General features: G+C 36.3%; 1 protein-coding gene across 1 annotated transcript in view; it reads left to right on the top strand.

Moving 5' to 3' along the window:
• The window catches only part of LOC142639301 (plant intracellular Ras-group-related LRR protein 6), a 34,713-nt gene extending 18,436 nt beyond the window's left edge, over window positions 1-16,277 (top strand). Inside the window, exons 11-21 of the mRNA XM_075813506.1 lie at window positions 650-740; window positions 1,164-1,224; window positions 1,309-1,376; window positions 1,502-1,572; window positions 8,016-8,153; window positions 11,350-11,454; window positions 12,129-12,253; window positions 12,405-12,501; window positions 13,273-13,347; window positions 14,049-14,104; window positions 15,881-16,277. Coding sequence (XP_075669621.1) covers window positions 650-740; window positions 1,164-1,224; window positions 1,309-1,376; window positions 1,502-1,572; window positions 8,016-8,153; window positions 11,350-11,454; window positions 12,129-12,253; window positions 12,405-12,501; window positions 13,273-13,347; window positions 14,049-14,104; window positions 15,881-15,953 — 960 coding nt within the window. The 3' untranslated portion in view covers window positions 15,954-16,277. The remainder of the gene's footprint in view (window positions 1-649; window positions 741-1,163; window positions 1,225-1,308; window positions 1,377-1,501; window positions 1,573-8,015; window positions 8,154-11,349; window positions 11,455-12,128; window positions 12,254-12,404; window positions 12,502-13,272; window positions 13,348-14,048; window positions 14,105-15,880) is intronic.
• Window positions 16,278-17,381: the final 1,104 nt, after the last annotated feature.

The following is a 17,381-nucleotide window of genomic DNA, read 5'->3' as shown; positions in this document are numbered from 1 at the left end:
ATTATGCTTTTACTTACTATTTCTCTCTCTTCTCGCTCATTATCAAATATCAATTCCAACAATATTCTAAAAGTATTATATGAGTTGTAATAGATCTATGAATTTGTATTCTAACGATACATTTGAGTACGTAAATGGAAAGAGGTCCATGCAAATTGTTGCCCGTGTTTGATTTATTTAATTATTTATTTTAAAGTAGTATGTTACACACACTTGGTAGATATTGAATCCATGACCTCATCCTCCACCTTAATCTTACAATGGGAGGAGGTGCTATATGAACTAGAGCTTATGGCCATTGTTCTTTGGTTTATGAGAGGAGTAAGTAGTTATGCTTTATTGTGTTAATTATTTATTTTGTTGTTCCTTTATGTTTTTGTCGACCAAATTGCCATGAATTCTAGTTCAGATCTCACTTTCTCCCCTTGTAAGAATAAGGTGGAGTGTAATGCCACGGATTTAAAAAATATTTAGGTGCATAGCTAACTTACCAAAAAAAAATTATATTATTGTCTGCCAAATGTCTTCTTCTTTTATTTTTTTATTTTATTTTAATTTTAATTTTTGGTTGGTGGGGAAGGAGGGGCATTTTGAAATACTCAGGCGTTCGATCTCTAAATTTACACTTGCCTGCTAATTGTTCATGCAGTTGAAGGAATATCCGGTAGAGGCATGCAAATTGCATCTTTCGGTTCTGGATCTTTCAAATAATTCATTGACTGGATTGCCCCCAGAAATGGGTAAGGTTCGCAAGTTGTAGTTATGTAGATATAAAGTCTAGCTCTGGCATATTTTCTTAGGATTTTTAACTTCTTGAATAGCTTATGAGGCTTTGAAAAGAACTTTTCACTTCTAAATTATTTCAAACAAGATGAAGATATTACAATTTTACTCCAATTGGTCCAAACTGGAAAATCTTTTAGGCCAAGATAAACCCTTTGGTTTAGCTTCTGGCTATTCTAATGCTGGATCTTAGACTTTTTTTTTTCCCTTTATACTTCTTTTTAAGTCACTCAACTGAGCTCCACATTGCCTTACCCCTTATCTCTCAGAAAGTTCTTTTTTAATGTTAGTTATGAACTTAAGCACTGTAAACAACTCAAAGATTGGGAATTAATATGATCAGTATATAATGGGGAATCTAATTAATTTTTGTTTTCTAGGAAATATGACTACCCTGCGAAAACTTTTGCTTACTGGAAATCCTTTGCGAACTCTTCGAAGGTGTGAGTCATTATGTTGGCCTTTAGCGTGTCATGTATGTCTTATAATTAAAGGATTATCCAACTGAAACCTTTTCTCCTCCAGTTCATTGGTTTCTGGACCAACACCTGCTTTACTGAAGTACCTTCGAAGTAGACTTTCTGAGGGTGAAGGTATGTTGGTTCTTGCTAAGCATGCTTCTGTGTGATGGTCTTTAACATACCAAGCCCTTTTTTTTTTTTTTTTCCTTTATGAGTTATCTTCTGTTATGAGTAATTAGATTCAAAATGTTATGTAGACTCTGAAATTACAACACCTACAAAAGAAGATGTAATTACCAAGGCAGCTCGATTGTCTATCGCTTCAAAGGTATCACTTGTTATAGCTGTAATTTTTTTTTATTTTTTTTTAAAGACAATATTCTTTTTTGAGAGTAAACTGTCTACAATTTCACGTGTTGGTGATGTAACTTAGTTGCTTGGGTCTTTCCTAGAAAACTACTATTTTACTGGTGCCATATAATCTGATTATAGTCAATAGTCATTTTTGTCTAACTGCTTTTTCTGTGGATCTTGCTATATATCTTTCTGCTGGTGGAGACCAAGTAGATTTTATGGTGATGTATAGAACCCACAAGAATTGAATATATTGCTAGAGTGATCCTTGTTTTTTTTTTGATAAGTAACGATAAAAATATATTAGAGAAGAACACAGCCCCGTACATAGGGAATGTACTAAAGAGGCAAAAACATCAAGAAACCAAATTACAATGATCAAGCAAAATAGGAAGGGAAAGACAAGAAAAAGATGGTAAAACTAAACACCATTCCAGAAGAGTAAAAAAGAAAAAAGACTTAATCTCAAGAATGGACCGATCGCGACCCTCAAAACTTCTAAAATTCCGTTCCCGCCAGATACACCACATCAAACAGTGCGGCACCATCCTCCAAATCACTATATTGTGATGATGCCTGAAATTGCAAGCCCAACAATCCAATAGATCCACTACCCTTTGCGGCATCACCCAACAAATACCAAACAAGCAAAAGACCATACTCCACATCTCAAAAGCTATAGGACAGTGAAGGAGGAGATGATCAACAGATTCCCCACACCTTTTACACATAAAACACCACTCAAGGACAACAAAGTGCCTTTTCCGAAGATTATCAATAGTAAGAATCTTGCTTAGAGCAGCAGTCCAAGAAACAAACGCAACCCGGGGGGGAACCTTCGATTGCCATATCATTTTCCAAGGGAAGGGAGTGGCAGTGGGGGGAGGGGAAAGGGAGTGATAATACCCACTCACCACAAAACCACGGCTGGCTAGCTTCCAACAAAGCTTGTCAGAACCTACACCCCGCACCTTTGTGGAATAGATTAAAGCCATACACGAATCCAAAGAGTGTGACTCTTGATCATTCACAAAACGGCGAAATTGTAGGTTCCAAAAAATACTCCCATTTGCATAGCACATAACCTCAGAGACTGAAGCATCCCTTGTCCTACTAATATTGTATAAATCTGGAAACGCCTCCTTAAGAGGACTATCCCCACACCACACATCAACCCAAAACTTCACACGAGTACCATCACCCACATCATACCGAAGGAACTTGGAAAAATTCAGCCAACCCCTTCTAATGGACTTCCACAAACAAACACCATAAGCCCCAGACACAGATTTTGTACACCAACCACCCCAGTCATTCCCATACTTCGCCCCAATGACCCTTCTCCAAAGGGCATCATTCTCCTCACCATAACGCCACAACCATTTGGCTAGAAGGGCAGAATTAAACCTTCTCAAGCACCGAATGCCTAGCCCTCCATTCTTCACTGGCCTACAGACCTTAGACCAATTCACTAAATGAAGTTTACGATTGATAGGCCAAAAACGTATTGACCCCTGTGATAGATTAAGTTGATTAATTAGCGAAGTTATCAATTAATCAAATTAACATGCAAAGCGTGTGGTAGCACAAACAAATCATTAATTAAACTAAGTATGCAGCGGAAATTAAATAACATGGTGATTTGTTTACGAATGGGGAAAACCTACATGGCAAAAACTCCACCGAACGATTTTAAGGTCACCACTCCCAAAATTCCACTATTATCACAATAAGCGGCCAAGTACCTTACCAACCTACAGTTAAACCCTTACTCCAATACCCAATTGGACTTGTTTTGTAGTGACAATTTCTCCTTTCAATGCACGGCTCCTAAGTACGTGACTAACCAATTGCGCGGATCCCAGTACGCAACTTCAATTACCAACTAGAGAAGATGATTGGCTACAAAGTTCTTCAATTCATCCACACGATGAAGATCAAGAAGATGCTTGGTTACAAAACCCTATGGTGCACATTACACAGCAACTTCTTCACAAGAGAGATGAACTAGGGCAAGAACTTTGTCTCTAGTTACAACTTGCTTGAACAAGGATTTCTCAATGCTTGTGCAACTTGTGTACTCTTTGACGGCCCTTAAAATAATCCTTTTATATGTCTAGAGTTAGGAGAAAAGAAGACTCAAAGACACATCCACGGATTGGAATCAAAACAGAACTCAAAATCTGTTTTTCTTAAACCTCAACAGATAGAGGTGTCGAGATGCTGTCGAGCAGCTGTCGAGTCACGGGACTGGAACAACTCTTTAAACCTCGACACATGCTAGCTGTCGAGCTTTAATGAACTTGCACTTTTCAGCTTGTTTCTTGGACATACTTGATGACTTCAACACTTGATCTTGAAACACAGTTTCTTGAAGCATTAAACACATCCTAAATCTACCCAATTACAAGTAAAGTGCGTTTTGTCAAAGGATTAGTCAATTACATAAAAGAATGACATATATTTTAAATAAGTGAAACACATATGTCCTAACACTTGTGAAGTGGGGAACATCTAATATTGGGATAGCCTCCCAACCCCAAAAGGAAGACTTCATAAAATTTATACGAGGCCCTTGCATATAATGTGAAAATACGGTCATTAGTTAAATTCTTAAATTCCATTTTGTAAAAACAAGTTTAGGAGAAAGCAAGTAGAATCTTCTGAATACTATCCATAGCATTATTAAGTTTCAAACAATTGTTTTTTGATTGGTAAGTAGCAAATGACAAAATTTCCACTTGTCCTAAAAGTTTAACTATTAAGAAATGGTGAACTTAAATCATTCAATCATTATTCTAACACCCCCTCATGTGTGGGCTTGGACCCTCCCAAAGTAAAGCCAAACACGTGAGATTTTTAACTTATTAAATGGGAGGTAAAGGACATAGGTTTAAACTTAAGACCACCTGTTTTGGTACTATGATATATTAACATTTTTTCCAAAATCTTAAGCTATTAGAAAATAGTGAATTTAATCATTATTCTAACAATCACTAGGATGGGTGACCTCTTGGAAAGTCAATCTCTGTGTTACACTCCTTTGCTTTCATTTACTTATATATATATATATAAACCATTAGTCTAACTACATGCAATATGTACCCATTGGGTTTTGGACTCATGACCTCACCCTCCACTCATACATGTGAGAGAAGGAATTGCTGCTTGAGACTTGGCTCATTGGCATTGATTTCAAACCCTATGCCAATCTTTATAGAATAAATCAATTTTTGTGGGCCTGGTACATACAATACTACTTTTTTTGGGGGGGTGGTGTGGGGGGCAGACAAAATTACTTAACATTGGCTTGATTATAATGTCACTCAAAGTCGCTCTTAAGATAAATCTTCAGCTGGAGTAACCTCCTTTTTGAGCCTAGTCTATATGGGATCCTAAACAAAAGTAAGGAGTTTAAGGAGTTTAGTCTCTTCCATTAATTAAGATAGGAAGGCTGGTACAAACTCTAAAGGTAGTTTGAAATCCATTGGGTTGGGCTCAGATCAGTATCCATGAATTTAAAAATCCTATCTTGGAATGTGAGGGGTTTAAACAATTTTCATAAGAGGGTTATTGTGAAAATTTTGCTTAAGGAATGGAAGGGTGATGTTATTTGTTTACAGGAGACCAAATTGGACAGTACTAACTCTACCATTGTGAAAAGTTTACGGGGCAGCCCATTTGTAGATTGGGCAGTTTTGGATGCAATTCACACTGCTGGGGGTATTTGGTTGGCTTGAGATAGGAGGTTGTTTGAGAAAGTTGATTATATTGTTGGTAGATTTTCTATTTCTGTTTTGTTGAAGGGAGTGGTAGACGGTTTTGAATGGGTGTGTTCAGGGGTGTACGGTCCATCTGATGACAGTGCTAGGAATGATATGTGGGTGGAACTTGATTCTATGATATTGCAGGTGATTTCGGCTTGGTGTTTGATTGGTGATTTTAACATCATCATATATCCGGTAGAGAAGCTTGGTTGTAGCTCTTTTAGCTCAGCCATGATTAAATTCTCTGACTTTATTGAGAAACACAATTTGGTTGATCTGCCTTTGGAGGGAGGTGATTACACCTGGTTTCGTGATTCTAATAATCCTTCCATGTCCAGAATTGATAGGGCTCTAATTTCAGCTGACTGGGAGGATCATTTTTTGGATGCGACACAGAAGTCTCCTCCTCAGGTGGTGTCGGATCATTGTCCTATTTTAGCAGAGGCAGGAGGTATGTTGAGTGGGACGAGTGCTTTTAAATTTGACAATATGTGGCTGAAAGTGGAGGGTTTGTGGATCGAGTTCGGTAGTGGTGGAGGGGTTATCACTTTGTGGGGCCTCCAAGTTATGTTTTAGCTTGTAAATTGACGGCTTTGAAAGGTGATTTGAAGCATTGGAATAAGCATGTGTTTGGGGATGTGGCTTTTAGGAAGAAATGTCTTTTGACTGAGTTGTTAGAGCTTGATATGAGAGAAGAGCTGCAAGTTTTGTCTCTAGAAAATAGATCTAGAAGAACTATGATCAAAGCTGATATCGAGCATTTAGCTTCTTTGGAGGAAATTTCTTGGAGGCGAAAATCCAAGGTCTTGTTCATAAAAGAGGGGGATAATAATACTTAGTTTTTTCATAGGTTGGCTAACTTAGATAGGCAAACCAATCAAATTAGGGGAATGGAAGTTGAGGGTGTGCTTTATGAGTATGACAGGGAGGTTCAAGCTCACTTGGTGGAATTTTATAAGAATCTATATCAAGAGCTTGAATCTTGGAGACCTACTATTGATGGCCTAGAGTTTGCTTGCTTGGATGAATCTTAGAGACTATCTTTAGAGAGGGAGTTCGATAAGGAGGAGATTCTTGCAGTTTTAAATGAGGCTGAAGGTGATAAGGCACCTAGGCCAAATGGTTTTACTATGGGTTTTTTTCCAAAAGTGTTGGGAGTGTGTTAGAAGAAGATGTTATGGCTTTTTATAGAACTTGCATCTTTGAAAAATCCTTTAATGCAGTGACCCAAAAGGGGGTATTGCAATCCATGGAATCCCACATCGCCTAGGGAAGCACATGGGGATGTGCTTATAAGGAGTGACCTTCCTTTAATGTGTAGAGGTCTTTTTCTCCACTGCCGTGTGCTTTGAGGGAGAACAAAACTGTGAGGGGCATGGGCCCCAAAGCGGACAATATCTACACAGTTGGGGCGGGGCTGTTACTTCCTAAGAAGACCAATGCTATTAACATTAAGGACTTTTGTCCTATTAGCCTTGTGGGTAGTTTGTATAAGCTGCTATCAAAAGTGTTGGAAATTGATGGTCATGATGGCCTTGTTGGATATGTTGTTTGCCAATTCTTGTTTTACTTTTTCTAATCTGTAGGATAGTTTGTATAAGCTGAAGGCTTTATATGATTGGATGATTGCCAATTCTTGTTTTACTTTTTCTAATCTGTTAGAATTTTTTGATCTTTTTACATTCTCACTTGTTGGGGGAATCGCTTGTATACTTCCTGTGTACATGGGTTGTGCCCTTTTGCGCTATTAATGAGATATGAATACTTATATATAATTTTTATTTATTTAAAAAAAGATGCAATTATCTCAAAGGTTACGAAATCCTTGAAGAGTGGAAGAAGTATTCTATATGTTTTTTTTCTTTTTTCTTTTTTGGACCAGAAGTATTCTATATGTTTTAGTATAAGAACAAAGGTGACTGCAACGGTTGCACCAATTATTTTGTCATCAAAGTTATGGATTTTTTTGTTTATCTTTTTGATAGATTTTAATGAATTGTCATAAAACATCATGCCTATAAAAGGTGTGGAGCATAAATGAGAGGTTTTGGGTGGTTTCAAGATTTGAGTAAACAACTGAATGCTGTTATGAGAAGTTAGAGGTAAGCTTAGATAGATGATAAGAGGAGTGTTAGCCATGCGTGCAATATGGTTTTGATCATTTACAAGATCTATACTGGACCTGAGGAGAAGTTAGTGGATTCATGGCAGCTTCAAAGAACATGAACCTATTAGAGCTGGATGGCTAGCTGATCCCAAGTAGCAAGGTTTAAACTCTGTTGGATTGAATAATTGATACTTTTTCGTTTTGTTAATCCTGCTATTCATGGTGTTTGAAAGTTTAATTTGCTGGATGATATTGTTTGATACACACTTTCTGGTATAGAATATTGGAAATTTGGGCCTTGGGCTGTGGCTTTGGTACTAAAGGGTGGGGTGGGATTTAAATTGGTCTTAGGTTCAAATTTTTGATTTTTGATATCAACCGTAGGGTTTCCTGTGCTGCTTTTGATTCTGGTTGTCATGTTGTGCTATGCATACTTATCCCTCCATAGTGATCTTAGTTAGCGTGGATCTTCTGATTTACCTTTCATTTAATTTTTCTGTCTTCAAATAGGAAATTTCACCTTTATTAATGTGGAAATTTCAGGAACTTTCTTTGGAAGGGCTTAGTTTGAGTGCTGTTCCATCAGAAGTATGGGAATCGGGTGAGGTCATAAAAGTTGATCTTTCTAGGAATGCCATTCAAGAGCTTCCAGTTGAGCTTTCCTCATGTATTTCACTCCAGGTAAATTTCTTAGTTGATCCTGGTTTGTACACTGTTTTTTTTTTTTTGGGGTGGGGGGGGGGGGGGGGGGAAATAATGATAAAGTGAAATGCTATTTGTGTTGGCAAGTCTAAGTGACTGCTAACCTCCTTAAATGATGGACGCAGCTGTCTACAGCTTTTGATTAAATCCAGAAGCCAATAAACTCTAGATTAAAATGTCAACTCCTCTCCTTATAAAGAACAAGGTGGAGAGTAGTTCAAGACCTACCAGGTGCTTATGTAACGTACCAATAAAAAAGAATCCAAGAAATATTTTTGGTGCCAGAGTATCAGAATTGGAGTCAGCCTATACATTGATTTAAAAAAAATATATTTGTATTTCTACATATCAAAAAAAGAAAAAGGTATATTTGTATTACTTGATTAATGGATTCATTAAATGGTGAGTACTAAAATTTGAAATTAAAGCAGTTATTTTGTTGTAATAAGGTACAAGGGATAATAAATTATGTGGACATGCTTTTTGGAAGCTCTTTTGGGTTGAGAAATTATTCACTTCTCCAGGAGGAGCACTCTCAATGCTGGTGGCTCCTCCACCACCATCCCCAACTCCAATTAGACAAGGCATAGGCATCTCTCTCTCACTCTGTCTCAGATCTGTGCATCTGGGGTGTGTGTCGGTGGAACCTCTTGGAACCTTCTCAAATGGCAGGAAGAATAGATGGAGTGGGATGGCAGTAACTCGCCTGATTTGAGGATGGGGGCTCCATGGAGAACTTTCTCCAAACAGCACCATGTGGGTTCGCCATTATCATACTTTAATTGACCTGCTATTTCCGCAGAAATTTCCTAAGTTTTTTATTGCACAGCTCGAAATTGGTTTGCCCTCATTTTAATAGTCACAAATTGATACTCACCAAGAAGCAATATATGTGAGACTTTCTAATTGTCTACTGTGACCAATAAAATGTCTTTCCTTTGGGCTGTTTGAATGGCTGTCTTGGTTGTGGATATAAGGATATTTCCACTATGGATGGTGGCCTTGTCTGATTAGAGTTGGGGATGGTGGTGGAGCCACTGGCAGTGAGGGTGAGGGTGAAGGTGAAGGTTTTTAGTTTTTATTTGATTATTATTTTTTCCTAATCTTAAATTGATTGGATTGGTGACTAGAATGTGACTCAATAAAATTGTCACACATGGAAGACTATTATCTAGTGGAAGGACCACTAGGCATTGCTGATGTGGTCCTCCGGGAGTCAATAATTTGTCCATTTAGTTTGATGTTATGCAAGGCTGGAGTTAAAGCTTTAATATTTATCCATGTGGAGGGGGCTGCACGTTACTAAATCTAGGGCATGCGGGCATGCAAACAAAGAGTTAGATGTTTGCAACCCCCACTCCCACCCTTACCACCACTGCAGTAACCACACCCACTCCCAAGCCTACCACCTCCACCATACATATACCCCACACCACACCCAGATTAGTTCAAACATGTGCCCAGCTCGTACCAAGTGTGAATTCTTGGCAAACCAGGCCATGACATTAGCAACCTAGTCTAATACTCATACCAGCATGTGACTCAGATCTACCCCACACCCAGATTAGTTCAAACACGTGCTCAGCCCATACCAAGTGTGAATTCTTGGCAAACCAGGCCATGACATTAGCAACCTAGTCTAATACTCATACCAGCATGTGACTCAGATCTACCCCACACCCAGATTAGTTCAAACACGTGCTCAGCCCATACCAAGTGTGAATTCTTGGCAAACCAGGCCATGATATTAGCAACCTAGTCTAATACTCATACTTGCATGTGACTCAGATTAGTTCAAGCATGTGCTGAGTTCATCCCAAGTGTGAATTCTCATCCTTTTCTTTTGTGGACTTGACTCGCCATCTGAATGTTTTTCTAATTTTTTAGATGCTTGGTTAATTTTATAAAAACAATAAGAAGAAGAAAGCCTTAGTCCCAAAATTTGGGGTTGCCTATGGATCCTCAACAAATTAGACTGGGTTGGCCATTTGAATTTTTTTCTCCATTCTATCCTATCTAAAGTCATGCTCTTTGTTACTTTCCCAATTGATATGTCGTTTAAAAATTTTTATTTTATTACTTCTACTAATGTTATTTTGACCTTTCTCTACCTTTTTTTGTTCCCTCAATTTGGATCAATTCACTCTTTCTTACTGGTTCATTACTTGCGACTCACTCTCATCGTTTCATCAATAGGGGCTACCACTATCTTTACTCCTTAGTCCCTAGAGATTTTCTTTTAGATTGTTCAAAGTGTTAAATCCTGGTGGAAAGAATGCATATTTTGTTGACATTCCATCTGAGAAAGGTCCAAAAATCATTCCATATGCCCCTCTGATGAGTCTTTTCATGACCCAGTTAAAAATTTATACTTGATCCAATACTGCTAAAGTCTAAACCCTCCCCCATCACATAAGGAACATATAGATGCTAATTTGTATGAGCAGATTATTTTCACTACCTAGTATATTGCAAGACGCGACCAAGTTTTGACTACACATGCATTACTAGGGCCGAGTTGTGTCATCTGGAACTTGATCTGCTAGAGTACTATTTTGAGCTATAGTTGATGGGGTTGAGTCTCTCCACTCTGGGAAAGTTGGTGTGCACCAGATTAATACCGATTGATTCCATTAGTCCAAATTATGAGTTTTCAATTAATTTGAATTATAGGATTTGAACTGATTTGAATTTTATTTTATTTTGAGTGTTTTTAGGGATTTGACTGCTATCTAGTTATCATTTCATTTTCCTTCCTTGATGTAATTTGGAAGCCTATTTAAAGTCCCTAGAGAAATTATTATGGACAAATGATTGATGAATAAAATTTTATGTTGAAAATTTTCCAATGGCTTTGTGCCGATTCCTGGTAGCTTAGGTGTTGATTCCTAGGTTTTCCTGCTTAGTGTTGATTCCAAGCAACCCTATGTGCCTATTCTTAGGTTTATCCTTCTTTTCTTGTTCTATTTGTTTTCCCCATATATCCTTTGAATTTTGTCCTGCATCACCAGGTCCAGTTGTACAGAAATTCCTCTTTAAAAACTTTTGGTCCATTCCATTTCTGATCAGCTTTGGTTAGGAATTAAGTTAATCAGGGATTCTTCTATACTGATAATTTGGCTTGTTTGAATCTGATATTGTCTATTAATGCATCATTTTTTCCCCAAATGTACAGACTTTGATTTTATCCAGGAACAAGATTAAAGACTGGCCAGGTGCAATTTTAAAGTCACTTCCTAATCTTTTGTGTTTGAAGTTGGACAATAATCCACTCAGACAGGTAAATTAGATCTAATTTTATGCTTCTCTCTTGAACCATATGAGTTAAGGTGTTGCTGTTGAAAAAAATGGACAGTTTGAAGCTTTTTTTTTTCTGTCTTTTGTTAACGAATTAACTTTCATGACCCCATTTATTAAGAGCTCCAATGGAAAACATGCAGGGGACAGTCCATAACTGATAGGTCAATTAACTTGGCACCTCACCAATGCTGCTGTGGCCCCCCCCCCCCCCCCCCCCCCTCCTTCAAATAAATAAAGCATGCATCATGATTCATGAACCTATGGAAAAACACAAATTAGCTAAGTGGTGTATGCCACAACTTGAATCACACAAGGATATATTTGAAAAATAGGAACCTTCATGATAGCCTACTCACCCAGACTTTGGCACTGGACTTTCCCAACATGTATAATATATGGCCTTAGTTCTCTGGCATAAATGTATCTGTCAAAAAGGTTTGGACCTTTTTTCTTAACACACACACACACACAGAGCAAAATAAGTACCCTGTCAATTTAGACGCATGGTACTGTATATCAATTGTCCGATAATGTCAGTTCAGCATTATAGATATTTTCTTGAATTATTTTGCGAAGATATCCATATTTAGAGAATGTGATCTGAGACTTTGTTACCTCTATGATCTGACTACCCTCTTATTATTTGACCTGCAGATACCATCTGATGGATTTCAAGCAGTCTCTAGGGTTCAGGTTCTGGATCTAAGTGGTAATGCATCTTCATTACCGGAGCATCCAGCATTTTCAAGCATGTCTCATTTGCAAGAGCTTTACCTGAGGTCAGTCAGCTGGAAATTCCAATACAATCACACACATTGATGTACATGCACAAGGATTTATGCCTGAGTCTGCCTATTTGCTTCTATGCTTGAACTTATAGTTATTTTTAATGTCTAAGCTATTATTCTTACATCTAATTCCACTTGACAGAAGAATGCAGCTACACGAAGTTCCCTCAGATATATTTAACTTACAGCAATTGCGGATCCTTGACCTGAGCCAAAATTCCCTTCAATCGGTTTCAGTGGTAATATATATCTTTCTTAAAAAGAAAATATTTTAACCTGTATTATGACACTTTTTAATTTAGAACTTGTTAAAGTCTATTGATTGCCTTTGCTTTAGTATTGGGGCTAGACAGACTTGAAAAAGATCCATGTTGTATATAACAGGCTTCAAGATTTTTTTTCTTGATTGGTGGACAAGAATGTGTTCTTTTGGTTCATTCAAGTCAAAAGATTTTTTTTCTTGGTCAGTTTATTGTGTATGGAAATGGATATGACAGGCCAAGGTCTGTTAGGTTTTACAGGTTAAGAGTTTCAGTTTCAACATTGGAGATGGACATGGAAGTGAAGTGATCATTTTTAGTTTAGTGGATTTAATATTTTTTTGGACATGGTTATATTATTCACAATGACCATATAACTGGCTCATGGTTCATGGTTAATGGTTTTTTTTTTTTCTCTAAATTTTTTATTTGTTGGTAAATTGCACATGCATCTGGTTTGTCATTGGACCCATGACCTCAAATCCAAGGGAAGGTGCCAGTTGAACTAGAGCTCATTGGTGTTAGTGATCCCCGAATCTACAAATTGGTGTACTGATAGGAGGTTGATTATTATGGACATGCTAGGAACCCTACAAGTTGACATGCTCAATTTTACTGGTTCTATCTATCTATTGTTTACTGAGATGAATCCTGAATTCATAAATTTTGTTCATGGATGCAAACTTTCCTCTTTTGGGAGCATCAACTGCCATCAAATTTGTGATGGTGTTTGTTAATACTGGCATGCAGGAGTTCCAACGTCTTACTTCACTCTCTGAGCTTGGTCTATCTGACAACAACATCTCAGTACTTCCCCCAGAGCTGGTCAGTATATGATATCCTTTTTCCTATGGTGTTTTCTTTAGATATTATGGTACATAAAATCTGTATGGTCCAGCTAGTGTTTAATGTCAGCAGCGAGAAATGGGGAATATCATGTTCTCAGCTGCATGTATCTCTGAACGTCCACTTGACACCTGTCTTAGTGATAAACAACTCATCTCACTGTGACCTTCTCTTGAATTCTCAAAATTTCTGTCTTTTTAATGATCAAATCACAAAAATAACTCATGTTTTTTCTATTTGATCAATGGGGTCATCAAGTTAGTATACTTCTAGCATAATGATTAGTTTTTCTTTTATCCTACTTTTTTTGGTGAGAAGCAAATAGAACAAGGAAATGCCCCATACTTTGCCCCACAAAGCATTTCTGGGGGCAAAATTCAGACTATACATTTTCATATCACCAATAAATTGTTCCGTGATGGTTGGTTTAAATTGCATAACATATGGTATAAACAAGTCTGTTATCACTTTTTTTTTTTAGCTTAACTGATTATTTTTGTTCGGGTCTTTCCTGTCTTGATTTTTAAGTGATAATAACTTGTTCTACAATGCATCACACACATTAATCAATAAGCGTATGGCTTTAGGATATATCTATTGCTTCAAATGATACATTTTTTGGGACATATTTTCAAGGATTTTTTTACATTATCTAAGTATAAAGAGTTTATTTTGGTCAGGGTTTGCTTGAACCTAGCCTACAGGCTTTAAGACTTGATGGAAATCCAATGAGAAGGTATGCTACATTTTGCTGTTTCTCCAGCTTTTTTTTTAACACTATTTAATTTCTTTAGAAGTTTCAATAGCTTTGCTTTAGTTTTCTGGTTTTTGCGATATTATAAGTGATATTGGTATAAGTGTAAGGGTAATTGTGTCATTTTGTATTGTGAGGGTTAAGATATTAATATCCTTTGTATGTCATAGGGTTCAATTTTGATTAGGCAATAATAATAGAAGTTGTCTAATTCACAGGCATCATTGTAGCCTAACAACTTCCCAGGTGAAAAAGGGCATTGACAAAGCCTTCCAGTTTCATCTAGCTTTGTCACTTCTGAAATTGTTGATTTGGGTGAAACTTGCAATCTTTTTGTAGTGATGCATCAAGACAAATTATACACATTTGGGTGCCTATGATACAGTGATCATAATTACAAATCAATAATACTATTAGTTTTGGGATAATGATGCACGAGTACACAATAATGTCCAGTGAAGTTAAGGGTCTCGTCTAAAGCTCTGAACATAACCTCTTTCTGTAACTTGAGTACTTAAAGCATTATGGGGATGTTAAGTCTCACGGAAATAAGAGTACTTAATTTGATATATGGATTGGAACTTCTATTAGAGACTAAGTACAGCTCTCCCTTTAGCATCTATGAGAATCAGATCCTGAATAATTTGGAATCTTAAGCTCGTGATTAAGCAACAGTATTGTTTGACCTGAAGGAGGTAACAGTTTTTGTTTTCTATTTTCAAAAATTTGTTTTTGAGAATATAAAAAAAAAACAATTTTCTTGTATTTTTGAAATCGAAAACATGTTTGGTTAGTTGAAATTAAAAAATAGTTTTTTGAAGAATAAAAAAATACTAAAATATGTTGTTATTAGGATTTGAAATTTAATGCTAACTCAGTAAATGAAACAGATTTATAAAATTAAATGCGTATTTTCATTGACTTTTGAAAATTAGAAATTGAAAATAGCATTTTGCATGTTTTTAGTTTTCTTCACAAATTGAGTTTGAGAACATTTTTTGTTTTCTATCTATTTTGAGTTGCTAAACACTTTTTTTAGTTTCAAAAATAGAAAATTGTTTTTGAAAACAAAAAATAAGGGAAAAAAACAGTTAACAAACATGCCCTAAAATTTTGCTAGATAATTAATTTTTTGATTTGCTTGAGATTTAGAGAGCTTCATATCATGACCACAATTACCAAATTTATTGAAATGTTGTCTTTTACTGGAAATTAAAATCAAGCCGTTGCTCAGTAGAGAAAGGCTAATGTGTTAAGGAAAGAAAGAAGACGTACCTATCAAAAAAGAAGAAGAAGACGTGTTTTCACAAATATCATGTAGGAGGTGGTAGTGTGATTCAGTTTCCATGGGTTGATTTGGACTTTATGGCAATGGTGGCATAAAGTTTGTTAGTTTAACACTAGGCCAAGTCGCTTATGTGTGTGTATAGATCTCAAGTACCCTTCCTATGTGTTTAGCCAAAAAAAAAAAAAAAAGAGTACCCTTACTTTGTAATTCTTGATACATTATTTTCATGAACTTTTATGGAATCCTTTTGCAATTAGCATCCCATGGTCTGTACTCTCTGTGAAAACTATAGCATCTGGAAGAAAGAGTAAATACAAGTAACAACGTTTTAAATATTTTACTACTCATGTTGCCAGAAATAATTTCATTGGTAAATAATATTAAGATAAAATTATGTGTATTACTAAAAGGGAGTATAGAATGCTGTGCTAAATTTTTGTGATGCTCTTTTCTTTCTATATCTTTTACAGTATCCGGAGGACAATTTTAGACAGAGGAACCAAAGCTGTTCTGAATTATTTGAAGGACAAAATTCCACAGTAGTTCATTCACATCTTACTCCCTCTCTTTCTTATTTAATTTTATATTATTATTTTAAGCTTCTTGTTAAAGACCACGTACTTGTACATGTCTTGTGTGTAACAATATGTAACATATGAGACATGACTCATTTCTGGTATTCAATACCATATACTTGTGGGTTTTACTGTTTGTTTCCTAATTTTACTCTTGGTTTGTTCTCTCTCTCTCTCTCTCTCTCTCTCTCAATGATTAGGATCCTCGTCATATCAAGTGATGGAGAGAGTACATTTCATGGTTAAGAATTTATTTGTTATGTCTTTTTTTTTTTGAGAAACATTTGTTCTATCTACTTGTGTTACTTTATTTATTGTATCTACCTGTGTTAATGGTCACGCCATTTAAAAGTATTTATGGTCCATTAGATGGAATGGATTGCGACCTTTATTCACCAATTAGATTATGATTCTACAGTAACTTGTTCACTTTGCTAAGGTGTCTCGTTTTCTCCTATTTTGGCAAATTCTTTTCCAGTTTCGATCGAGGTTTAAAATGGAAAAGAATGTGAAAAAAAAAAAGTTGTATATTACATTACCTAGACTGTATTATGTCGTTCATTATCTAAAGGTCTCCGCTCATGTTTTTGTCCTTGTTGCACCTTTAGCTTCAATCAAATCATGAGAAGGTATCCTGTAAGGCATGCGCCCATCTCACTCAAGATTTTTTCTCAAATCATTCATAGTTTCATACAGAATTCTCAAATAAAATAAAACAAAAAAAAATCTTTCTTACTCGGTATGGTAAGTGTTACAATTTCAATAAAGTTCCCAACTGCAAAATTAGTGCAAATTGATAACTTGACGAGTCAGAAGTCGATTCCGCATCAAGGAGTATTGATTAACAATTCATAAGATAGATTAAATTAAAACAATAAAATTTAATTTAAGTGAAATTGCAATTATTGATTCACCTTCGAGGGGGTATTTAGCCTATGAGAAAAATGAGTAAAGGTAGGACATCTCTCAATCTTACTAGACTCAGGTTTAAGGTAAGACTTGTCACTATTCTTTACTTTGTAAGATTTATCCTGTTCATGGCCTTTGAAAATGTTCTTTTCAATTACTTTTCCACTTTGAAGCATGACGATAAACTTATGAGGTTCGGCTGCAATCATTTTCTTGCATGCTCAATGATGTGGTCAACTTAGTGAGAGTACTTTTGACATTTATCGCCTATGAGTTCTGATTATGCTTGTGCAATAACCCGTTTATTCCGTCCAAACCGTTCAACCTGCTCAGCCCCGCATCGTCCTATATGGATATGATATTGATATTCAAGTGAGTTGGGTTGGATCAACTATTAAAGCTAGCGGGTTGAGTATTTTTAAAACCACCAAGACTAATCCAACTATTAAAGCTTGCAGATAGATTCTTTCGGTGAATGTTTGCTCTG

The sequence above is a fragment of the Castanea sativa genome, chromosome 6 (assembly GCF_040712315.1).
Source record: "Castanea sativa cultivar Marrone di Chiusa Pesio chromosome 6, ASM4071231v1".
Lineage (NCBI taxonomy): Eukaryota > Viridiplantae > Streptophyta > Magnoliopsida > Fagales > Fagaceae > Castanea > Castanea sativa.
This window is presented reverse-complemented; position numbering and strand designations above follow the sequence as displayed.